The 19211-nt window shown below is 50.4% G+C and overlaps 1 protein-coding gene across 1 annotated transcript in view; it reads left to right on the forward strand.

Annotated features, from left to right (window-relative positions):
* LOC144774083 (extracellular calcium-sensing receptor-like) overlaps positions 1 to 19211 on the forward strand; it is a 147665-nt gene that overhangs the window by 41230 nt on the left and 87224 nt on the right. Inside the window, exon 4 of the mRNA XM_078659110.1 lies at positions 14824 to 15666. Coding sequence (XP_078515236.1) covers positions 14824 to 15666 — 843 coding nt within the window. The remainder of the gene's footprint in view (positions 1 to 14823; positions 15667 to 19211) is intronic.

Here is a 19211-nt window from a genome sequence, read left to right on the forward strand (position 1 = left end):
CTGATGATAGTGTATTGTACCTGCTCGTGAGAGAGGGGAGCTTACACTGCTGATGCCCAGCTGTACCTGCTCTGTCAGGGCTGCTTGCACTGATAATAGTGTATTGTACATGCTCAGGAGAGAGGGAAGCTTACACTGCTGATGCCCAGCTGTACCTGCACTGTCAGGGCTGCTTGCACTGATGATAGTGTATTGTACCTGTTCACGAGAGAGGGTAGCTTACACTGCTGATGCCCAGCTGTACCTGCTCTGTCAGGGCTGCTTGCACTGATGATAGTGTATTGTACCTGCTCGTGAGAGAGGGGAGCTTACACTGCTGATTGCCAGCTGTACCTGCTCTGTCAGGGCTGCTTGCACTGATGATAGTGTATTGTACCTGCTCAGGAGAGAGGGAAGCTTACACTGCTGACGCCCAGCTTTACCTGCACTGTCAGGGCTGCTTGCACTGATGATGGTGTATTGTACATGTCCAGGAGAGAGGAGAGCTTACACTGCTGATGCCCAGCTGCACCTGCAACTGTCAGGGCTGCTTGCACTGATGATATTGTATTGTACCTGCTCGTGAGAGAGGGGAGTTTACACTGCTGATGCCCTGCTGCACCTGCAACTGTCAGGGCTGCTTGCACTGATGATAGTGTATTGTACCTGCTCGTGAGAGAGGGGAGCTTACACCACTGATGCCCAGCTGTACCTGCTCTGTCAGGGCTGCTTGCACTGATGATAGTGTATTGTACATGCTCAGGAGAGAGGGAAGCTTACACTGCTGATGCCCAGCTGCACCTGCTCTGTCAGGGCTTCCTGCACTGATGATAGTGTATTGTACCTGTTCACGAGAGAGGGGGGCTTACACTGCTGATGCCCAGCTGTACCTGCTCTGTCAGGGCTGCTTGCACTGATGATAGTGTATTGTACCTGCTCGTGAGAGAGGGGAGCTTACACTGCTGATGCCCAGCTGCACCTGCACTGTCAGGGCTGCTTGCACTGATGATAGTGTATTGTACCTGCTCGTGAGAGAGGGGAGCTTACACTACTGATGCCCAGCTGTACCTGCTCTGTCAGGGCTGCTTGCACTGATGATAGTGTATTGTACCTGCTCGTGAGAGAGGGGAGCTTACACTACTGATGCCCAGCTGTACCTGCTCTGCCAGGGCTGCTTGCACTGATTATAGTGTATTGTACCTGCTCGTGAGAGAGGGGAGCTTACACTACTGATGCCCAGCTGTACCTGCTCTGCCAGGGCTGCTTGCACTGATTATAGTGTATTGTACCTGCTCGTGAGAGAGGGGAGCTTACACTACTGATGCCCAGCTGTACCTGCTCTGTCAGGGCTGCTTGCACTGATGATAGTGTATTGTACATGCTCGTGAGAGAGGGAAGCTTACATTGCTGATGCGCAGCTGCACCTGCTCTGTCAGGGCTGCTTGCACTGATGATAGTGTATTGTACCTGTTCACGAGAGAGGGGAGCTTACACTGCTGATGCCCAGCTGTACCTGTTCTGTCAGGGCTGCTTGCACTGATGATAGTGTATTGTACCTGCTCGTGAGAGAGGGGAGCTTACACTGCTGATGCCCAGCTGCACCTGCTCTGTCAGGGCTGCTTGCAATGATGATAGTGTATTGTACCTGTTCACGAGAGAGGGGAGCTTACACTGCTGATGCCCAGCTGTACCTGCTCTGTCAGGGCTGCCTGCACTGATGATAGTGTATTGTACATGCTCAGTAGAGAGGGAGGATTACACTGCTGATGCCCAGCTGTACCTGCACTGTCAGGGCTGCTTGCACTGATGATAGTGTATTGTACATGCTCATGAGAGAGGGAAGCTTACACAGCTGATGCCCAGCTGCACCTGCTCTGTCAGGGCTGCTTGCACTGATGATAGTGTATTGTACATGCTCAGGAGAGAGGGAAGCTTACACTGCTGATGCCCAGCTGCACCTGCAACTGTCAGGGCTGCTTGCACGGATGATAGTGTATTGCACCTGTTCATGAGAGAGGGAAGCTTACACTGCTGACGCCCAACTGTACCTGCTCTGTCAGGGCTGCTTGCACTGATGATAGTGTATTGTACCTGCTTGTGAGAGAGTGGAAGCTTACACTACTGATGCCCAGCTGTACCTGCTCTGTCAGGGCTGCTTGCACTGATGATAGAGTATTGTACCTGCTCGTGAGAGAGGGGAGCTTACACTACTGATGCCCAGCTGTTCCTGCTCTGTCAGGGCTGCTTGCACTGATGATAGTGTATTGTACATGCCCAGGAGAGAGGGGAGCTAACACCACTGATGCCCAGCTGTACCTGCTCTGTCAGGGCTGCTTGCACTGATGATAGTGTATTGTACCTGTTCACGAGAGAGAGGAGCTTACACTGCTGATGCCCATCTGTACCTGCTCTGTCAGGGCTGCTTGCACTGATGATAGTGTATTGTACCTGCTCGTGAGAGAGGGGAGCTTAAACTGCTGATGCCCAGCTGCACCTGCTCTGTCAGGGCTGCTTGCACTGATGATAGTGTATTGTACATGCTCAGGAGAGAGGGAAGCTTACACTGCTGATGCCCAGCTGTACTTGCTCTGTCAGGGCGGCCTGCACTGATGATAGTGTATTGTACCTGTTCATGAGAGAGGGAAGCTTGCACTGCTGATGCCCAGCTGTACCGCCAGGGCTGCTTGCACTGATGATAGTGTATTGCACCTGCTCGTGAGAGAGGGGAGCTTACACTGCTGATGCCCAGCCGTACCTGCACTGTCAGGGCTGCTTGCACTGATGATAGTGTATTGTACATGCTCAGGAGAGAGGGGAGCTTACACTACTGATGCCCAGCTGTACCTGCTCTGTCAGGGCTGCTTGCACTGATGATAGTGTATTGTACCTGCTCAGGAGAGAGGGAAGCTTACACCGCTGATGCCCAGCTGTACCTGCTCTGTCAGGGCTGCTTGCACTGATGATAGTGTATTGTACCTGTTCACGAGAGAGGGGAGCTTACACTGCTGATTCCCAGCTGTACCTGCTCTGTCAGGGCTGCTTGCACTGATGATAGTGTATTGTACCTGCTCGTGAGAGAGGGGAGCTTACACTGCTGATGCCCAGCTGTACCTGCTCTGTCAGGGCTGCTTGCACTGATGATAGTGTATTGTACACGCTCAGGAGAGAGGGAAGCTTACACTGCTGATGCCCAGCTGCACCTGCACTGTCAGGGCTGCTTGCACTGATGATAGTGTATTGTACGTGCTCATGAGGGAGGGAAGCTTACACTGCTGATGCCCAGCTGCACCTGCACTGTCAGGGCTGCTTGCACTGATGATAGTCTATTGTACCTGCTCGTGAGAGAGGGGAGCTTACACTACTGATGCCCAGCTGTACCTGCTCTGTCAGGTCTGCCTGCACTGATGATAGTGTATTGTACCTGCTCGTGAGAGAGGGGAGCTTACACTGCTGATGCCCAGCTGTACCTGCTCTGTCAGGGCAGCTTGCACTGATAATAGTGTATTGTACATGCTCAGGAGAGAGGGAAGCTTACACTGCTGATGCCCAGCTGTACCTGCTCTGTCAGGGCTGCCTGCACTGATGATAGTGTATTGTACCTGCTCGTGAGAGAGGGGAGCTTACACTGCTGATGCCCAGCTGTACCTGCACTGTCAGGGCTGCTTCCACTGATGAAATGAAATGAAAAAGGGTTTTATAAAGCGCAAATCTACCCGAAGGCCTCGTAGCGCTAAGGTTGCTTACTTCTGGGGAAATTACTGGATTATGTGGAAAAAAGAAAAGTTTTAAGGGATTTACGGAATATTAAAAGATTGGGCTCATTCCGGAGCGCAGGAGGTAAGGAGTTCCAGGTAGTGGCAGCATTGAGGGAGAAGGAGCGTCCGCCCCACCTGGCTCGTTTAATTTTCCGTACTGTTGCCAGAGAAGCAGTGCTTGACCGCAAAGATCTTTGGGGGTGGTAGGGGGTGGCTAAGGAGCAGATCATGGCGGGGGCATTTTTCCTCATGGCCTTGTGCATGATGCACATTGCTTTAAACTTAACTCTGGCTTGAATGGGCAGCCAGTGTAAGTTTCTCAAGGCCAAGGTGCCTGAGTGACTACGGGACAGGCCAAGCAGCAGACGCGCTGCTGCGTTCTGGGTGACCTGTAGTATTTTAAGTGTGCTACTCGGTGCTCCAAGATAGAGGGCATTCCCGTAGTCCAGGCGAGACAGGATAATGGCCTGGACCAGTATCCTGCGAGCCTGGAAAGGGAGAAGAGGTAGGACTTTTCGCAGCATGCGCATCAGTCCGAAGCAGGTAGCGGATAGTATGGTGGCTTGCTGAGTAAAAGTGAGGGTGTTATCTAGCCACATACCCAAGCTTTTAATTTGTTTTTTTGGTTCAGGGGGGGAACCCATGCAAGGAGGCCAAGGTGGGATAGGGGTGGGGTGGGCTGAGTTTCCCAAAAACATAAGTTCTGTTTTATCCCCATTAAGTTTTAAATGGGAGGAGGCCATCCAGTTTGTGACTGCTACCAGACAGCTACTCAGATTCGAGAGAGTGTGACCTGGCTGATTCAAAGCTAGCACCAGCTGAGTGTCATCAGCGTAAGTCACAATGTCAAAGCCAAATGGAAGAACAATCTCTGCCAAAGGTTGCATATAAACATTAAAAAGCGTTGGGCTCAGGGAGGAGCCCTGAGGCACGCTGCACTGCACTGCCTGCACTGATGATAGTGTATTGTAGCTGCTCGTGAGAGAGGGGAGCTTACACTGCTGATGCCCAGCTGTACCTGCTCTGACAGGGCAGCTTACACTGATGATAGTGTATTGTACATGCTCAGGAGAGAGGGGAGCTTACACTACTGATGCCCAGCTGTACCTGCTCTGTCAGGGCTGCTTGCACTGATGATAGTGTATTGTACCTGCTCGTGAGAGAGGGAAGCTTACATTGCTGATGCGCAGCTGCACCTGCTCTGTCAGGGCTGCTTGCACTGATGATAGTGTATTGTACCTGTTCACGAGAGAGGGGAGCTTACACTGCTGATGCCCAGCTGTACCTGTTCTGTCAGGGCTGCTTGCACTGATGATAGTGTATTGTACCTGCTCGTGAGAGAGGGGAGCTTACACTGCTGATGCCCAGCTGCACCTGCTCTGTCAGGGCTGCTTGCACTGATGATAGTGTATTGTACCTGTTCACGAGAGAAGGGGGGGGGGGTTACACTGCTGATGCCCAGCTGTACCTGCTCTGTCAGGGCTGCCTGCACTGATGATAGTGTATTGTACATGCTCAGTAGAGAGGGAGGATTACACTGCTGATGCCCAGCTGCACCTGCTCTGTCAGGGCTGCTTGCACTGATGATAGTGTATTGTACATGCTCATGAGAGAGGGAAGCTTACACAGCTGATGCCCAGCTGCACCTGCTCTGTCAGGGCTGCCTGCACTGATGATAGTGTATTGTACCTGCTCGTGAGAGAGGGGAGCTTACACTGCTGATGCCCAGCTGTACCTGCACTGTCAGGGCTGCTTCCACTGATGATAGTGTATTGTAGCTGCTCGTGAGAGAGGGGAGCTTACACTGCTGATGCCCAGCTGTACCTGCTCTGACAGGGCAGCTTACACTGATGATAGTGTATTGTACATGCTCAGGAGAGAGGGGAGCTTACACTACTGATGCCCAGCTGTACCTGCTCTGTCAGGGCTGCTTGCACTGATGATAGTGTATTGTACCTGCTCGTGAGAGAGGGAAGCTTACATTGCTGATGCGCAGCTGCACCTGCTCTGTCAGGGCTGCTTGCACTGATGATAGTGTATTGTACCTGTTCACGAGAGAGGGGAGCTTACACTGCTGATGCCCAGCTGTACCTGTTCTGTCAGGGCTGCTTGCACTGATGATAGTGTATTGTACCTGCTCGTGAGAGAGGGGAGCTTACACTGCTGATGCCCAGCTGCACCTGCTCTGTCAGGGCTGCTTGCACTGATGATAGTGTATTGTACCTGTTCACGAGAGAGGGGAGCTTACACTGCTGATGCCCAGCTGTACCTGCTCTGTCAGGGCTGCCTGCACTGATGATAGTGTATTGTACATGCTCAGTAGAGAGGGAGGATTACACTGCTGATGCCCAGCTGTACCTGCACTGTCAGGGCTGCTTGCACTGATGATAGTGTATTGTACATGCTCATGAGAGAGGGAAGCTTACACAGCTGATGCCCAGCTGCACCTGCTCTGTCAGGGCTGCTTGCACTAATGATAGTGTATTGTATATGCTCAGGAGAGAGGGAAGCTTACACTGCTGATGCCCAGCTGCACCTGCAACTGTCAGGGCTGCTTGCACGGATGATAGTGTATTGCACCTGTTCATGAGAGAGGGAAGCTTACACTGCTGACGCCCAACTGTACCTGCTCTGTCAGGGCTGCTTGCACTGATGATAGTGTATTGTACCTGCTTGTGAGAGAGTGGAAGCTTACACTACTGATGCCCAGCTGTACCTGCTCTGTCAGGGCTGCTTGCACTGATGATAGAGTATTGTACCTGCTCGTGAGAGAGGGGAGCTTACACTACTGATGCCCAGCTGTTCCTGCTCTGTCAGGGCTGCTTGCACTGATGATAGTGTATTGTACCTGCTCGTGAGAGAGGGGAGCTTACACTGCTGATGCCCAGCTGCACCTGCTCTGTCAGGGCTGCTTGCACTGATGATAGTGTATTGTACATGCTCAGGAGAGAGGGAAGCTTACACTGCTGATGCCCAGCTGTACCTGCTCTGTCAGGGCTGCCTGCACTGATGATAGTGTATTGTACCTGTTCATGAGAGAGAGAAGCTTGCACTGCTGATGCCCAGCTGTACCGCCAGGGCTGCTTGCACTGATGATAGTGTATTGCACCTGCTCGTGAGAGAGGGGAGCTTACACTGCTGATGCCCAGCCGTACCTGCACTGTCAGGGCTGCTTGCACTGATGATAGTGTATTGTACATGCTCAGGAGAGAGGGGAGCTTACACTACTGATGCCCAGCTGTACCTGCTCTGTCAGGGCTGCTTGCACTGATGATAGTGTATTGTACCTGCTCAGGAGAGAGGGAAGCTTACACCGCTGATGCCCAGCTGTACCTGCTCTGTCAGGGCTGCTTGCACTGATGATAGTGTATTGTACCTGTTCACGAGAGAGGGGAGCTTACACTGCTGATTCCCAGCTGTACCTGCTCTGTCAGGGCTGCTTGCACTGATGATAGTGTATTGTACCTGCTCGTGAGAGAGGGGAGCTTACACTGCTGATGCCCAGCTGCACCTGCTCTGTCAGGGCTGCTTGCACTGATGATAGTGTATTGTACACGCTCAGGAGAGAGGGAAGCTTACACTGCTGATGCCCAGCTGCACCTGCACTGTCAGGGCTGCTTGCACTGATGATAGTGTATTGTACGTGCTTGTGAGAGAGTGGAAGCTTACACTACTGATGCCCAGCTGTACCTGCTCTGTCAGGGCTGCTTGCACTGATGATAGAGTATTGTACCTGCTCGTGAGAGAGGGGAGCTTACACTACTGATGCCCAGCTGTTCCTGCTCTGTCAGGGCTGCTTGCACTGATGATAGTGTATTGTACCTGCTCGTGAGAGAGGGGAGCTTACACTACTGATGCCCAGCTGTTCCTGCTCTGTCAGGGCAGCTTGCACTGATGATAGTGTATTGTACCTGCTCGTGAGAGAGGGGAGCTTACACTGCTGATGCCCAGCTGCACCTGCTCTGTCAGGGCTGCTTGCACTGATGATAGTGTATTGTACATGCTCAGGAGAGAGGGAAGCTTACACTGCTGATGCCCAGCTGTACCTGCTCTGTCAGGGCTGCCTGCACTGATGATAGTGTATTGTACCTGTTCATGAGAGAGGGAAGCTTGCACTGCTGATGCCCAGCTGTACCGCCAGGGCTGCTTGCACTGATGATAGTGTATTGCACCTGCTCGTGAGAGAGGGGAGCTTACACTGCTGATGCCCAGCCGTACCTGCACTGTCAGGGCTGCTTGCACTGATGATAGTGTATTGTACATGCTCAGGAGAGAGGGGAGCTTACACTACTGATGCCCAGCTGTACCTGCTCTGTCAGGGCTGCTTGCACTGATGATAGTGTATTGTACCTGCTCAGGAGAGAGGGAAGCTTACACCGCTGATGCCCAGCTGTACCTGCTCTGTCAGGGCTGCTTGCACTGATGATAGTGTATTGTACCTGTTCACGAGAGAGGGGAGCTTACACTGCTGATTCCCAGCTGTACCTGCTCTGTCAGGGCTGCTTGCACTGATGATAGTGTATTGTACCTGCTCGTGAGAGAGGGGAGCTTACACTGCTGATGCCCAGCTGCACCTGCTCTGTCAGGGCTGCTTGCACTGATGATAGTGTATTGTACACGCTCAGGAGAGAGGGAAGCTTACACTGCTGATGCCCAGCTGCACCTGCACTGTCAGGGCTGCTTGCACTGATGATAGTGTATTGTACGTGCTCATGAGGGAGGGAAGCTTACACTGCTGATGCCCAGCTGCACCTGCACTGTCAGGGCTGCTTGCACTGATGATAGTCTATTGTACCTGCTCGTGAGAGAGGGGAGCTTACACTACTGATGCCCAGCTGTACCTGCTCTGTCAGGTCTGCCTGCACTGATGATAGTGTATTGTACCTGCTCGTGAGAGAGGGGAGCTTACACTGCTGATGCCCAGCTGTACCTGCTCTGTCAGGGCTGCTTGCACTGATAATAGTGTATTGTACATGCTCAGGAGAGAGGGAAGCTTACACTGCTGATGCCCAGCTGTACCTTGCCTGTCAGGGCTGCCTGCACTGATGATAGTGTATTGTACCTGCTCGTGAGAGAGGGGAGCTTACACTGCTGATGCCCAGCTGTACCTGCTCTGTCAGGGCTGCTTGCACTGATAATAGTGTATTGTACATGCTCATGAGGGAGGAAAGCTTACACTGCTGATGCCCAGCTGCACCTGCTCTGTCAGGGCTGCTTGCACTGAGGATAGTGTATTGTACCTGTTCACGAGAGAGGGTAGCTTACACTGCTGATGTCCAGCTGTACCTGCTCTGTCAGGGCTGCTTGCACTGATGATAGTGTATTGTACCTGCTCGTGAGAGAGGGGAGCTTACACTGCTGATTGCCAGCTGTACCTGCTCTGTCAGGGCTGCTTGCACTGATGATAGTGTATTGTACCTGCTCAGTAGAGAGGGAAGCTTACACTGCTGACGTCCAGCTTTACCTGCACTGTCAGGGCTGCTTGCACTGATGATGGTGTATTGTACATGTCCAGGAGAGAGGGGAGCTTACACTGCTTTATCCCAGCTGCACCTGCAACTGTCAGGGCTGCTTGCACTGATGATATTGTATTGTACCTGCTCGTGAGAGAGGGGAGTTTACACTGCTGATGCCCTGCTGCACCTGCAACTGTCAGGGCTGCTTGCACTGATGATAGTGTATTGTACCTGCTCGTGAGAGAGGGGAGCTTACACCACTGATGCCCAGCTGTACCTGCTCTGTCAGGGCTGCTTGCACTGATGATAGTGTATTGTACATGCTCAGGAGAGAGGGAAGCTTACACTGCTGATGCCCAGCTGCACCTGCTCTGTCAGGGCTTCCTGCACTGATGATAGTGTATTGTACCTGTTCACGAGAGAGGGGAGCTTACACTGCTGATGCCCAGCTGTACCTGCTCTGTCAGGGCTGCTTGCACTGATGATAGTGTATTGTACCTGCTCCTGAGAGAGGGGAGCTTACACTGCTGATGCCCAGCTGCACCTGCACTGTCAGGGCTGCTTGCACTGATGATAGTGTATTGTACCTGCTCGTGAGAGAGGGGAGCTTACACTACTGATGCCCAGCTGTACCTGCTCTGTCAGGGCTGCTTGCACTGATGATAGTGTATTGTACCTGCTCGTGAGAGAGGGGAGCTTACACTACTGATGCCCAGCTGTACCTGCTCTGCCAGGGCTGCTTGCACTGATTATAGTGTATTGTACCTGCTCGTGAGAGAGGGGAGCTTACACTACTGATGCCCAGCTGTACCTGCTCTGTCAGGGCTGCTTGCACTGATGATAGTGTATTGTACATGCTCGTGAGAGAGGGAAGCTTACACTGCTGATGCCCAGCTGCACCTGCACTGTCAGGGCTGCTTGCACTGATGATAGTGTATTGTACCTGCTCGTGAGAGAGGGGAGCTTACACTGCTGATGCCCAGCTGTACCTGCACTGTCAGGGCTGCTTGCACTGATGATAGTGTATTGTACCTGCTCGTGAGAGAGGGGAGCTTACACTGCTGATGCCCAGCTGTACCTGCTCTGACAGGGCAGCTTACACTGATGATAGTGTATTGTACCTGCTCGTGAGAGAGGGGAGCTTACACTACTGATGCCCAGCTGTACCTGCTCTGTCAGGGCTGCTTGCACTGATAATAGTGTATTGTACCTGCTCGTGAGAGAGGGGAGCTTACACTACTGATGCCCAGCTGTTCCTGCTCTGTCAGGGCTGCTTGCACTGATGATAGTGTATTGTACCTGCTCGTGAGAGAGGGGAGCTTACACTACTGATGCCCAGCTGTTCCTGCTCTGTCAGGGCAGCTTGCACTGATGATAGTGTATTGTACCTGCTCAGGAGAGAGGGAAGCTTACACCGCTGATGCCCAGCTGTACCTGCTCTGTCAGGGTTGCTTGCACTGATGATAGTGTATTGTACACGCTCAGGAGAGAGGGAAGCTTACACTGCTGATGCCCAGCTGTACCTGCTCTGTCAGGGCTGCCTGCACTGATGATAGTGTATTGTACATGCTCAGGAGAGAGGGAAGCTTACACTGCTGATGCCCAGCTGCACCTGCTCTGCCAGGGCTGCTTGCACTGATGATAGTGTATTGTACCTGCTGGTGAGAGAGGGGAGCTTACACTACTGATGCCGAGCTGTACCTGCTCTGCCAGGGCTGCTTGCACTGATGATAGTGTATTGTACCTGCTCGTGAGAGAGGGAAGCTTACACCGCTGATGCCCAGCTGCACCGGCTCTGTCAGGGCTGCTTGCCCTGATGATAGTGTATTGTACCTGCTCGTGAGAGAGGGGAGCTTACACTACTGATGCCCAGCTGTACCTGCTCTGTCAGGGCTGCTTGCACTGATGATAGTGTATTGTACCTGTTCATGAGGGAGGGAAGCTTACACTGCTGATGCCCAGCTGTACCTGCACTGTCAGGGTTGTTGCACTGATGATAGTGTATTGTACCTGTTCATGAGGGAGGGAAGCTTACACTGCTGATGCCCAGCTGTACCTGCTCTGTCAGGGCTGCTTGCACTGATGATAGTGTATTGTACCTGTTCATGAGGGAGGGAAGCTTACACTGCTGATGCCCAGCTGTACCTGCACTGTCAGGGTTGTTGCACTGATGATAGTGTATTGTACCTGTTCACGAGAGAGAGGAGCTTACACTACTGTGACCCAGCTGTACCTGCTCTGTCAGGGCTGCTTGCACTGATGATAGTGTATTGTACCTGCTCGTGAGAGAGGGGAGCATACACTGCTGATGCCCAGCTGCACCTGCTCTGTCAGGGCTGCTTACACGGATGATAGTGTATTGTACCTGTTCAAGAGAGAGGGAAGCTTACACTACTGATGCCCAGCTGTTCCTGCTCTGTCATGGCTGCTTGCACTGATGATAGTGTATTGTACCTGCTCATGAGAGAGGGAAGCTTACACTGCTGATGCCCAGCTGCACCTGCACTGTCAGGGCTGCTTGCACTGATGATAGTGTATTGTACCTGCTCAGGAGAGAGGGAAGCTTACACTGCTGATGCCCAGCTGCACCTGCTCTGTCAGGGCTGCTTGCACTGATGATAGTGCATTGTACCTGCTCGTGAGAGAGGGGAGCTTACACTACTGATGCCCAGCTGTACCTGCACTGTCAGGGCTGCTTGCACTGATGATAGTGTATTGTACCTGCTCGTGAGAGAGGGGAGCTTACACTGCTGATGCCCAGCTACACCTGCTCTGTCAGGGCTGCTTGCACTGATGATAGTGTATTGTACCTGTTCACGAGAGAGGGGAGCTTACACTGCTGATGCCCAGCTGTACCTGCTCTGTCAGGGCTGCTTGCACTGATGATAGTGTATTGTACCTGCTCGTGAGAGAGGGGAGCTTACACTACTGATGCCCAGCTGTTCCTGCTGTGTCAGGGCTGCTTGCACTGATGATAGTGTATTGTACCTGCTCGTGAGAGAGGGGAGCTTACACTACTGATGCCCATCTGTACCTGCTCTGTCAGGGCTGCCTGCACTGATGATAGTGTATTGTACCTGTTCATGAGAGAGGGAAGCTTACACCACTGATGCCCAGCTGTACCTGCTCTGTCAGGGCTGCTTGCACTGATGATAGTGTATTGTACCTGTTCACGAGAGAGGGGAGCTTACACCGCTGATGCCCAGCTGTACCTGCTCTGTCAGGGCTGCTTGCACTGATGATAGTGTATTGTACCTGTTCACAAGAGAGGGGTGCATACACTGCTGATGCCCAGCTGCACCTGCTCTGTCAGGGCTGCTTGCACTGATGATAGTGTATTGTACCTGCTCGTGAGAGAGGGGAGCTTACACTACTGATGCCCAGCTGCACCTGCTCTGTCGGGGCTGCCTGCACTGATGATAGTGTATTGTACCTGTTCACGAGAGAGGGGAGCTTACACCGCTGATGCCCAGCTGTACCTGCTCTGACAGGGCAGCTTACACTGATGATAGTGTATTGTACCTGCTCGTTAGAGAGGGGAGCTTACACTGCTGATACCCAGCTGTACCTGCTCTGACAGGGCAGCTTACACTGATGATAGTGTATTGTACATGCTCAGGAGAGAGGGGAGCTTACACTACTGATGCCCAGCTGTACCTGCTCTGTCAGGGCTGCTTGCACTGATGATAGTGTATTGTACCTGCTCGTGAGAGAGGGGAGCTTACACTACTGATGCCCAGCTGTTCCTGCTCTGTCAGGGCAGCTTGCACTGATGATAGTGTATTGTACCTGCTCGTGAGAGAGGGGAGCTTACACTGCTGATGCCCAGCTGTACCTGCTCTGTCAGGGCTGCTTGCACTGATGATAGTGTATTGTACCTGTTCACGAGAGAGGGGAGCATACACTTCTTATGCCCAGCTGTACCTGCACTGTCAGGGCTGCTTGCACTGATGATAGTGTATTGTACATGCTCATGAGAGAGGGGAGCTTGCACTGCTGATGCCCAGCTGTACCTGCTCTGTCAGGGCTGCTTGCACTGATGATAGTGTATTGTACCTGCTCGTGAGAGAGGGGAGCTTACACTACTGATGCCCAGCTGTACCTGCTCTGTCAGGCCTGCTTGCACTGATGATAGTGTATTGTACCTGCTCGTGAGAGAGGGGAGCTTACACTACTGATGCCCAGCTGTTCCTGCTCTGTCAGGGCTGCTTGCACTGATGATAGTGTATTGTACCTGCTCGTGAGAGAGGGGAGCTTACACTACTGATGCCCAGCTGCACCTGCTCTGTCAGGGCTGCTTGCACTGATAATAGTGTATTGTACATGCTCGTGAGAGAGGGGAGCTTACACTACTGATGCCCAGCTGTACCTGCTCTGTCAGGGCTGCCTGCACTGATGATAGTGTATTGTACCTGTTCATGAGAGAGGGGAGCTTACACTGCTGATGCACCAGCTGTACCTGCTCTGTCAGGGCAGCTTGCACTGATGATAGTGTATTGTACACGCTCAGGAGAGAGGGAAGCTTACACTGCTGATGCCCAGCTGCACCTGCTCTGTCAGGGCTGCTTGCACTGATAATAGTGTATTGTACATGCTCGTGAGAGAGGGGAGCTTACACTACTGATGCCCAGCTGTACCTGCTCTGTCAGGGCTGCTTGCACTGATGATAGTGTATTGTACACGCTCAGGAGAGAGGGAAGCTTACACTGCTGATGCCCAGCTGCACCTGCTCTGTCAGGGCTGCTTGCACTGATAATAGTGTATTGTACATGCTCGTGAGAGAGGGGAGCTTACACTACTGATGCCCAGCTGTACCTGCTCTGTCAGGGCTGCCTGCACTGATGATAGTGTATTGTACCTGTTCATGAGAGAGGGGAGCTTACACTGCTGATGCCCAGCTGTACCTGCTCTGTCAGGGCTGCCTGCACTGATGATAGTGTATTGTACCTGTTCATGAGAGAGGGGAGCTTACACTGCTGACACCCAGCTGCACCTGCACTGTCAGGGCTGCTTGCACTGATGATAGTGTATTGTACCTGCTCGTGAGAGAGGGGAGCTTACACCGCTGATGCCCAGCTGTACCTGCTCTGTCAGGGCAGCTTGCACTGATGACAGTGTATTGTACCTGCTCAGGAGAGAGGGAAGCTTACACCGCTGATGCCCAGCTGTACCTGCTCTGTCAGGGCATCTTACACTGATGATAGTGTATTGTTATGCAGCACATACCGATTACGTGATATATGAATTGACCACTCTTATCTACAGCATAAATTAATCTTCAAACTAGGGCATGCCAGGTTGATATTCTTGCATTTCTACAAAGCATGTAAGCTTTTGTCTGACAATAACCTGTTGTCCACCTTTTAATTTAGGAAGACTAGTAAAGTATAATAGCTTAGGCCTGAATTTCAATTGGTCCCAACTGTTATGTCACAAAGGAGTGAGCATAAATACCTTGATAAAAACACTCCAGCACGTGTGTGAAAGTACAAACAGTATGCTACAGATGCCAATAGTGCTATCCATTCCATAATTTATATGATCCTGTCTCACTGGTGTTTGTAAAAGGCAGACATTTATTATGGCATCATTTTCTCCCCTAAATGTTTTCTGGTGCTTAATATTTTGGACAGATCAGTCATGGATCCGTGCTCTCTTCCCTCAGCGACAAGCTCCAGTTCCCCTCCTTTCTACGTACGGTGCCACCTTCAACGTTCCAGAACATAGCCCTGGCCCGGCTGGTGGGGCACTTCCAGTGGGAATGGGTGGGAATGGTTGTGTCTGATGAGGATGTGGGCCTTCAAGGAGGACAAGCAATAAGGAGAGGGATCGAAGAGAGTGGCAGCTGTGTAGCCTTTATGGAGCAGCTCAACCTTCGCTATTCCAAGGAGAAGGTCCTTCGCATTGCCGAAATGATACAGGGACATGCAGCAAAAGTGATCATTTTTCACGGCCAAGAGGTGCACCTCAAGATGTTACTACAAACGCTTTATACACTGAAAGTAACTGGCAAGGTCTGGATCTTCACTGCCGCCTTTACAATTACACCTGGACTACTGGACAACCAGGCCTGGAGAATACTGAATGGATCTCTAGGAATTGCTCCTTACACCAATCATATGCTTGGATTTGAGGAATTTTTGCACAGCTTAGAACCAATGAGATACCCTGATGATATATTCATAAAGATCTTCTATAAGAAATCTTTTCATTGTAATTTTCCAGAGGCCAATGGGACAAGAGACATGGTCATTCATGGACAGGAAAGTGAGCAGACACTTTGCTCAGGGAAAGAGACATTAGATGACCAGGTCATGAATTTATTTGAAATGAAGGACCTGAGCTATACTTATCAAGCTTACACCGCAATTTACGCCTTTGCTCATGCATTGAACACTCTGATAAACTGCACATCTGGGCAAGGATCATCCACAAATGGGGCTTGTGCTGACATCAGCACATGCCGGCCTTGGCAGGTAACAAGAAGGTCCTTGTTTATTTTTTATGATGAATGTGGAAATGTATTGAATATATATAAAAAGCAAACACAAGGAGATGATGGGCGGAGTGTTGAAACGTTTCAGACACTCACCCCCAGTCATAGATCTGGATTGAATCCATCATCGTTCTCTAGCTCACTCAGCCACCCAAGTTCAGACCTAGCCATATGCATATCAGTCTTGACTCTGTTCCTTATGGGAACAATCAAGCCCGAACTGCCAAGCCAAGTTTTCCCTGGACCTGAAACAAGCATCACGGTGACCGGTTTCGGGCTAACACCCCTCATAAGTCATTCGAGCTTGCATCCAGTAGCAAAGTGAGCAAGGGACCCACGTCTTGACATAACCTACCAATGTGGGGCGAAACAAGCAAACAGAAGGAGCTGATGGATGGTGTGCTGAAACTTTTCAGACACTCACCCACAGTCACAGATCTGCATTGAATTCATCATTGTTGTTTAGCTCACTTCACCACCCCAGTTCAGACCTAGCCACGTGCAAATGAGACTTCACCCTGTTCCTTACGGGAACAGCCCAGTCCGAACTGCCAAGCCAAGTCTTTCCTGGACTGGAAACAAGTATACTGGGACCGGTTTCGGGGAAATACCTCTCATCAGACAGGCTAGCTTGAATCCAGTGGCAAAGTGAGTAAGACTGATTTGCATTTGCCTGGGTTTAAAATGGAATGGCATGGGGAGTAAACGAAAAAGCGATGGATTTTGGCCCAGATCTGTGTACTGGGGTGAATGTTTGATATTGATCAGAATTCTGTCCATCAATTTTTCTTTTTGCATTTGTCAGCCCGAGTGGGACGGGTATCTCCAGACGTGGATCCTGTGCTCTCCATGCCACTGGAGTCAAGCTATCCTGGCTAATGAGGGGTGAAAACCTGAAACCGGTCCTAATATGCTTGTTTCCAGTCCAGAGAGGACCTGGCTTGGCAATTTGGGCAAGACTGTTCCTATTGGGATCTGGGTCAAGACCGATGTGCATATGGCTGGGTTTAGACTGGAATGGCATGGGGAGCAAAAATAACAGATGGATTTAGGCCCGGATCTCTGTGCTCGGGTGGATGTTTGACATTGATCAGCATTCAGTTCATCAATTATTCTTTTTCGATTGTTCACTCCTAGAGAGATGGGTATTCCCAGATGTGGGTCCTGTGCTCTCCATGCCATTAGAGGCAAGCTAGCTTGGCTGATGAGGGGTGAAACCCAGAAACCGGTCCTAGGATGCTTGATTCCGGTCCAGAGAGGACCTGGCCTAGCAGTTCAGGCTGAACTGTTCCGATAGGGAGCAGGGTCAAGACTGATCTGCATATGGCTGGGTTCAAGCTGGAATGGCATGGGGAGCAAATCAATCTGATGGATGTAGGCCCATATTTCTGTACTAGCATGATTGTTTGACATTGATCAGCATTCTGTCGATCAATTGTTCTTTTTGCATCTATATATATTCATAAAAAACATGCACCTATGGTTGCAAATTCAAGCAAAAAAAAACTGAAATTCACAGTTTATCCTTAGAAGCACAATCCATAAATTACACAAAAGACATTCAAACCATAATTTGCACATCAAATTCAATGCTCCTGACCTCACCCTTAATGGAACATATGTAACTATGAATGTTGTAAATCGTCTTACAGTTGAGATTAAATATCATATTACCCTTAACACTTTGACCCATATGATTGTGAATCCAGTAGCATTGAATGGTTTGATTATGTGTTGTTGTTTAAATGCTTTTCACTTTAAATTGTCATTTATTGGGACAAAAAATATCAAGTCATAGGCCTTGCATTTAGTGTGCATGTTATGCAGCAGTGCTCACACCACAGAAGCTAGGGGCACTAAGAAAGCAACCTTAGAAGATACCCTGGAGATTTCAGCTTCCTCCAATTGTTCAAAAGGTTCCTTCGGTAAACCTTTCAAAACTAAGGACAGATCCCCAGATGGCCTTGTTGGCTTCCTTGGTCTGAAATACTTGAGAGCCTGTTTGCTAGGGGTAATACTAGATGGCTCCCTTGTTACGCCTTGGCAGGATTTAATGGCAGTCCATTGAGCTGTTTAGTTTGAAGGTGCTGACCCTTTCAAAACCTACTTGGGGGAGCCCTTTAACTGCAGGGGGTCTTGGACTCCACAGATAGTTAACAGAAATATCCAGCTTGCAAGGAGTATTAACGCATGCTTTTCCTTAGCGGTTAAAGCAGGCGAAATATCGCTCACCCACATGCTGGCCATTTATCGAGTAAAAAGTGTAGGCCTGGCCAATTATGGTACTGTGGTAGGGGGATCTCAGGTGCTAATGCCACTACAGATCACCGAAAACAAATTCACACAACGTCTTCTGGGTCTCCCACCATCTACCTCCTCGTTTATCTCACACAGACAGTTTGAGCTCACATACCTTAAGGCTATCTTAAGGTCTTGTCCACTGTTATTGTTCCATGGGATTTGGGTGAACAAGACTCTCTTCCTAAATAGCCTGTTAATTAAGGATTGCCTGTCTCACGCACAAGCTTTAGAGATCCTCTGGTTGAGAGGGATCAGAGATCTGACATTGGCCCTGGACAGGCAGGATTTATTTGAGGAGCCCCTTTGAGTTCTGCCCACTGTACCTAAGAAGAAACTGGGAGACATATGCTACATGTTCTGGGAGGAAATAAGGAGGGTTAGGGTGTCTGTGCTTCCCTCTGTTACCCAATATTTGCTCCTCGATCCTTCAAGGTGTATGCACCATTTGACTCACAGCAATATATACACATTATTCTGCTTGGTTTACTCCTCAACATATTCCAAAGATTGATTACCTTTTCTAAATGTAGTGACTGATAGTGCAACTTAGTGCCCTGTCCATGCGATCAGGAGGCTGTCTTTTTGTATTTTTTATGCTACTCAGAGAGCTAAAATTCTTAAACCATTTTTAATGAAGCACTCCCTGCACCGTTGTATGGAATTCATGGACCTTTTACAATCTGTGGGTTTGGAGGAGATTGCTTTTGTTGTGTACTCTTTCTTGATACTGGTGCTTAAAACAAGGAAATGGAATGGTCAGCTTGGCCACCTCCATTGAACAGCCTAGGTGTTGTGACACAACCCTCTCAACCTCCAGTACATCAGTCACAACTGAATACATTGGAAGTTAGATCCGGGAAACTGGAGAAGCCTGGGATGGAGAAGAAGATGCAGAGCATTACAAACTGAGACAAGTGAGGAAACTATGGTCCCCTTGGTCAGAAAGGAACTATGAGGACCACTATGTTCTTCTTCCACTGAATCCTCAGAAGTGGCTTCTGCAGACATGCATTGGAGGAACTGAGTGAAGAAGTTCTTGGAGCACAGGGACAATCATGGAATCCTTCCTCCAAGGTTATTTTTAGGTTTTCTCCGAGCAGAAATGAAGAACAAGAGTTTGTTCCCGATGCAAATACCTCTATGGTAGGGCAAATGAAAGGATCTATCACATACTGAAGAGCCTCTCAACTGAGTTGGAAATCTATAGATGATGGTAATTTCTGA

This window comes from Lissotriton helveticus, chromosome 8 (assembly GCF_964261635.1).
Source record: "Lissotriton helveticus chromosome 8, aLisHel1.1, whole genome shotgun sequence".
Lineage (NCBI taxonomy): Eukaryota > Metazoa > Chordata > Amphibia > Caudata > Salamandridae > Lissotriton > Lissotriton helveticus.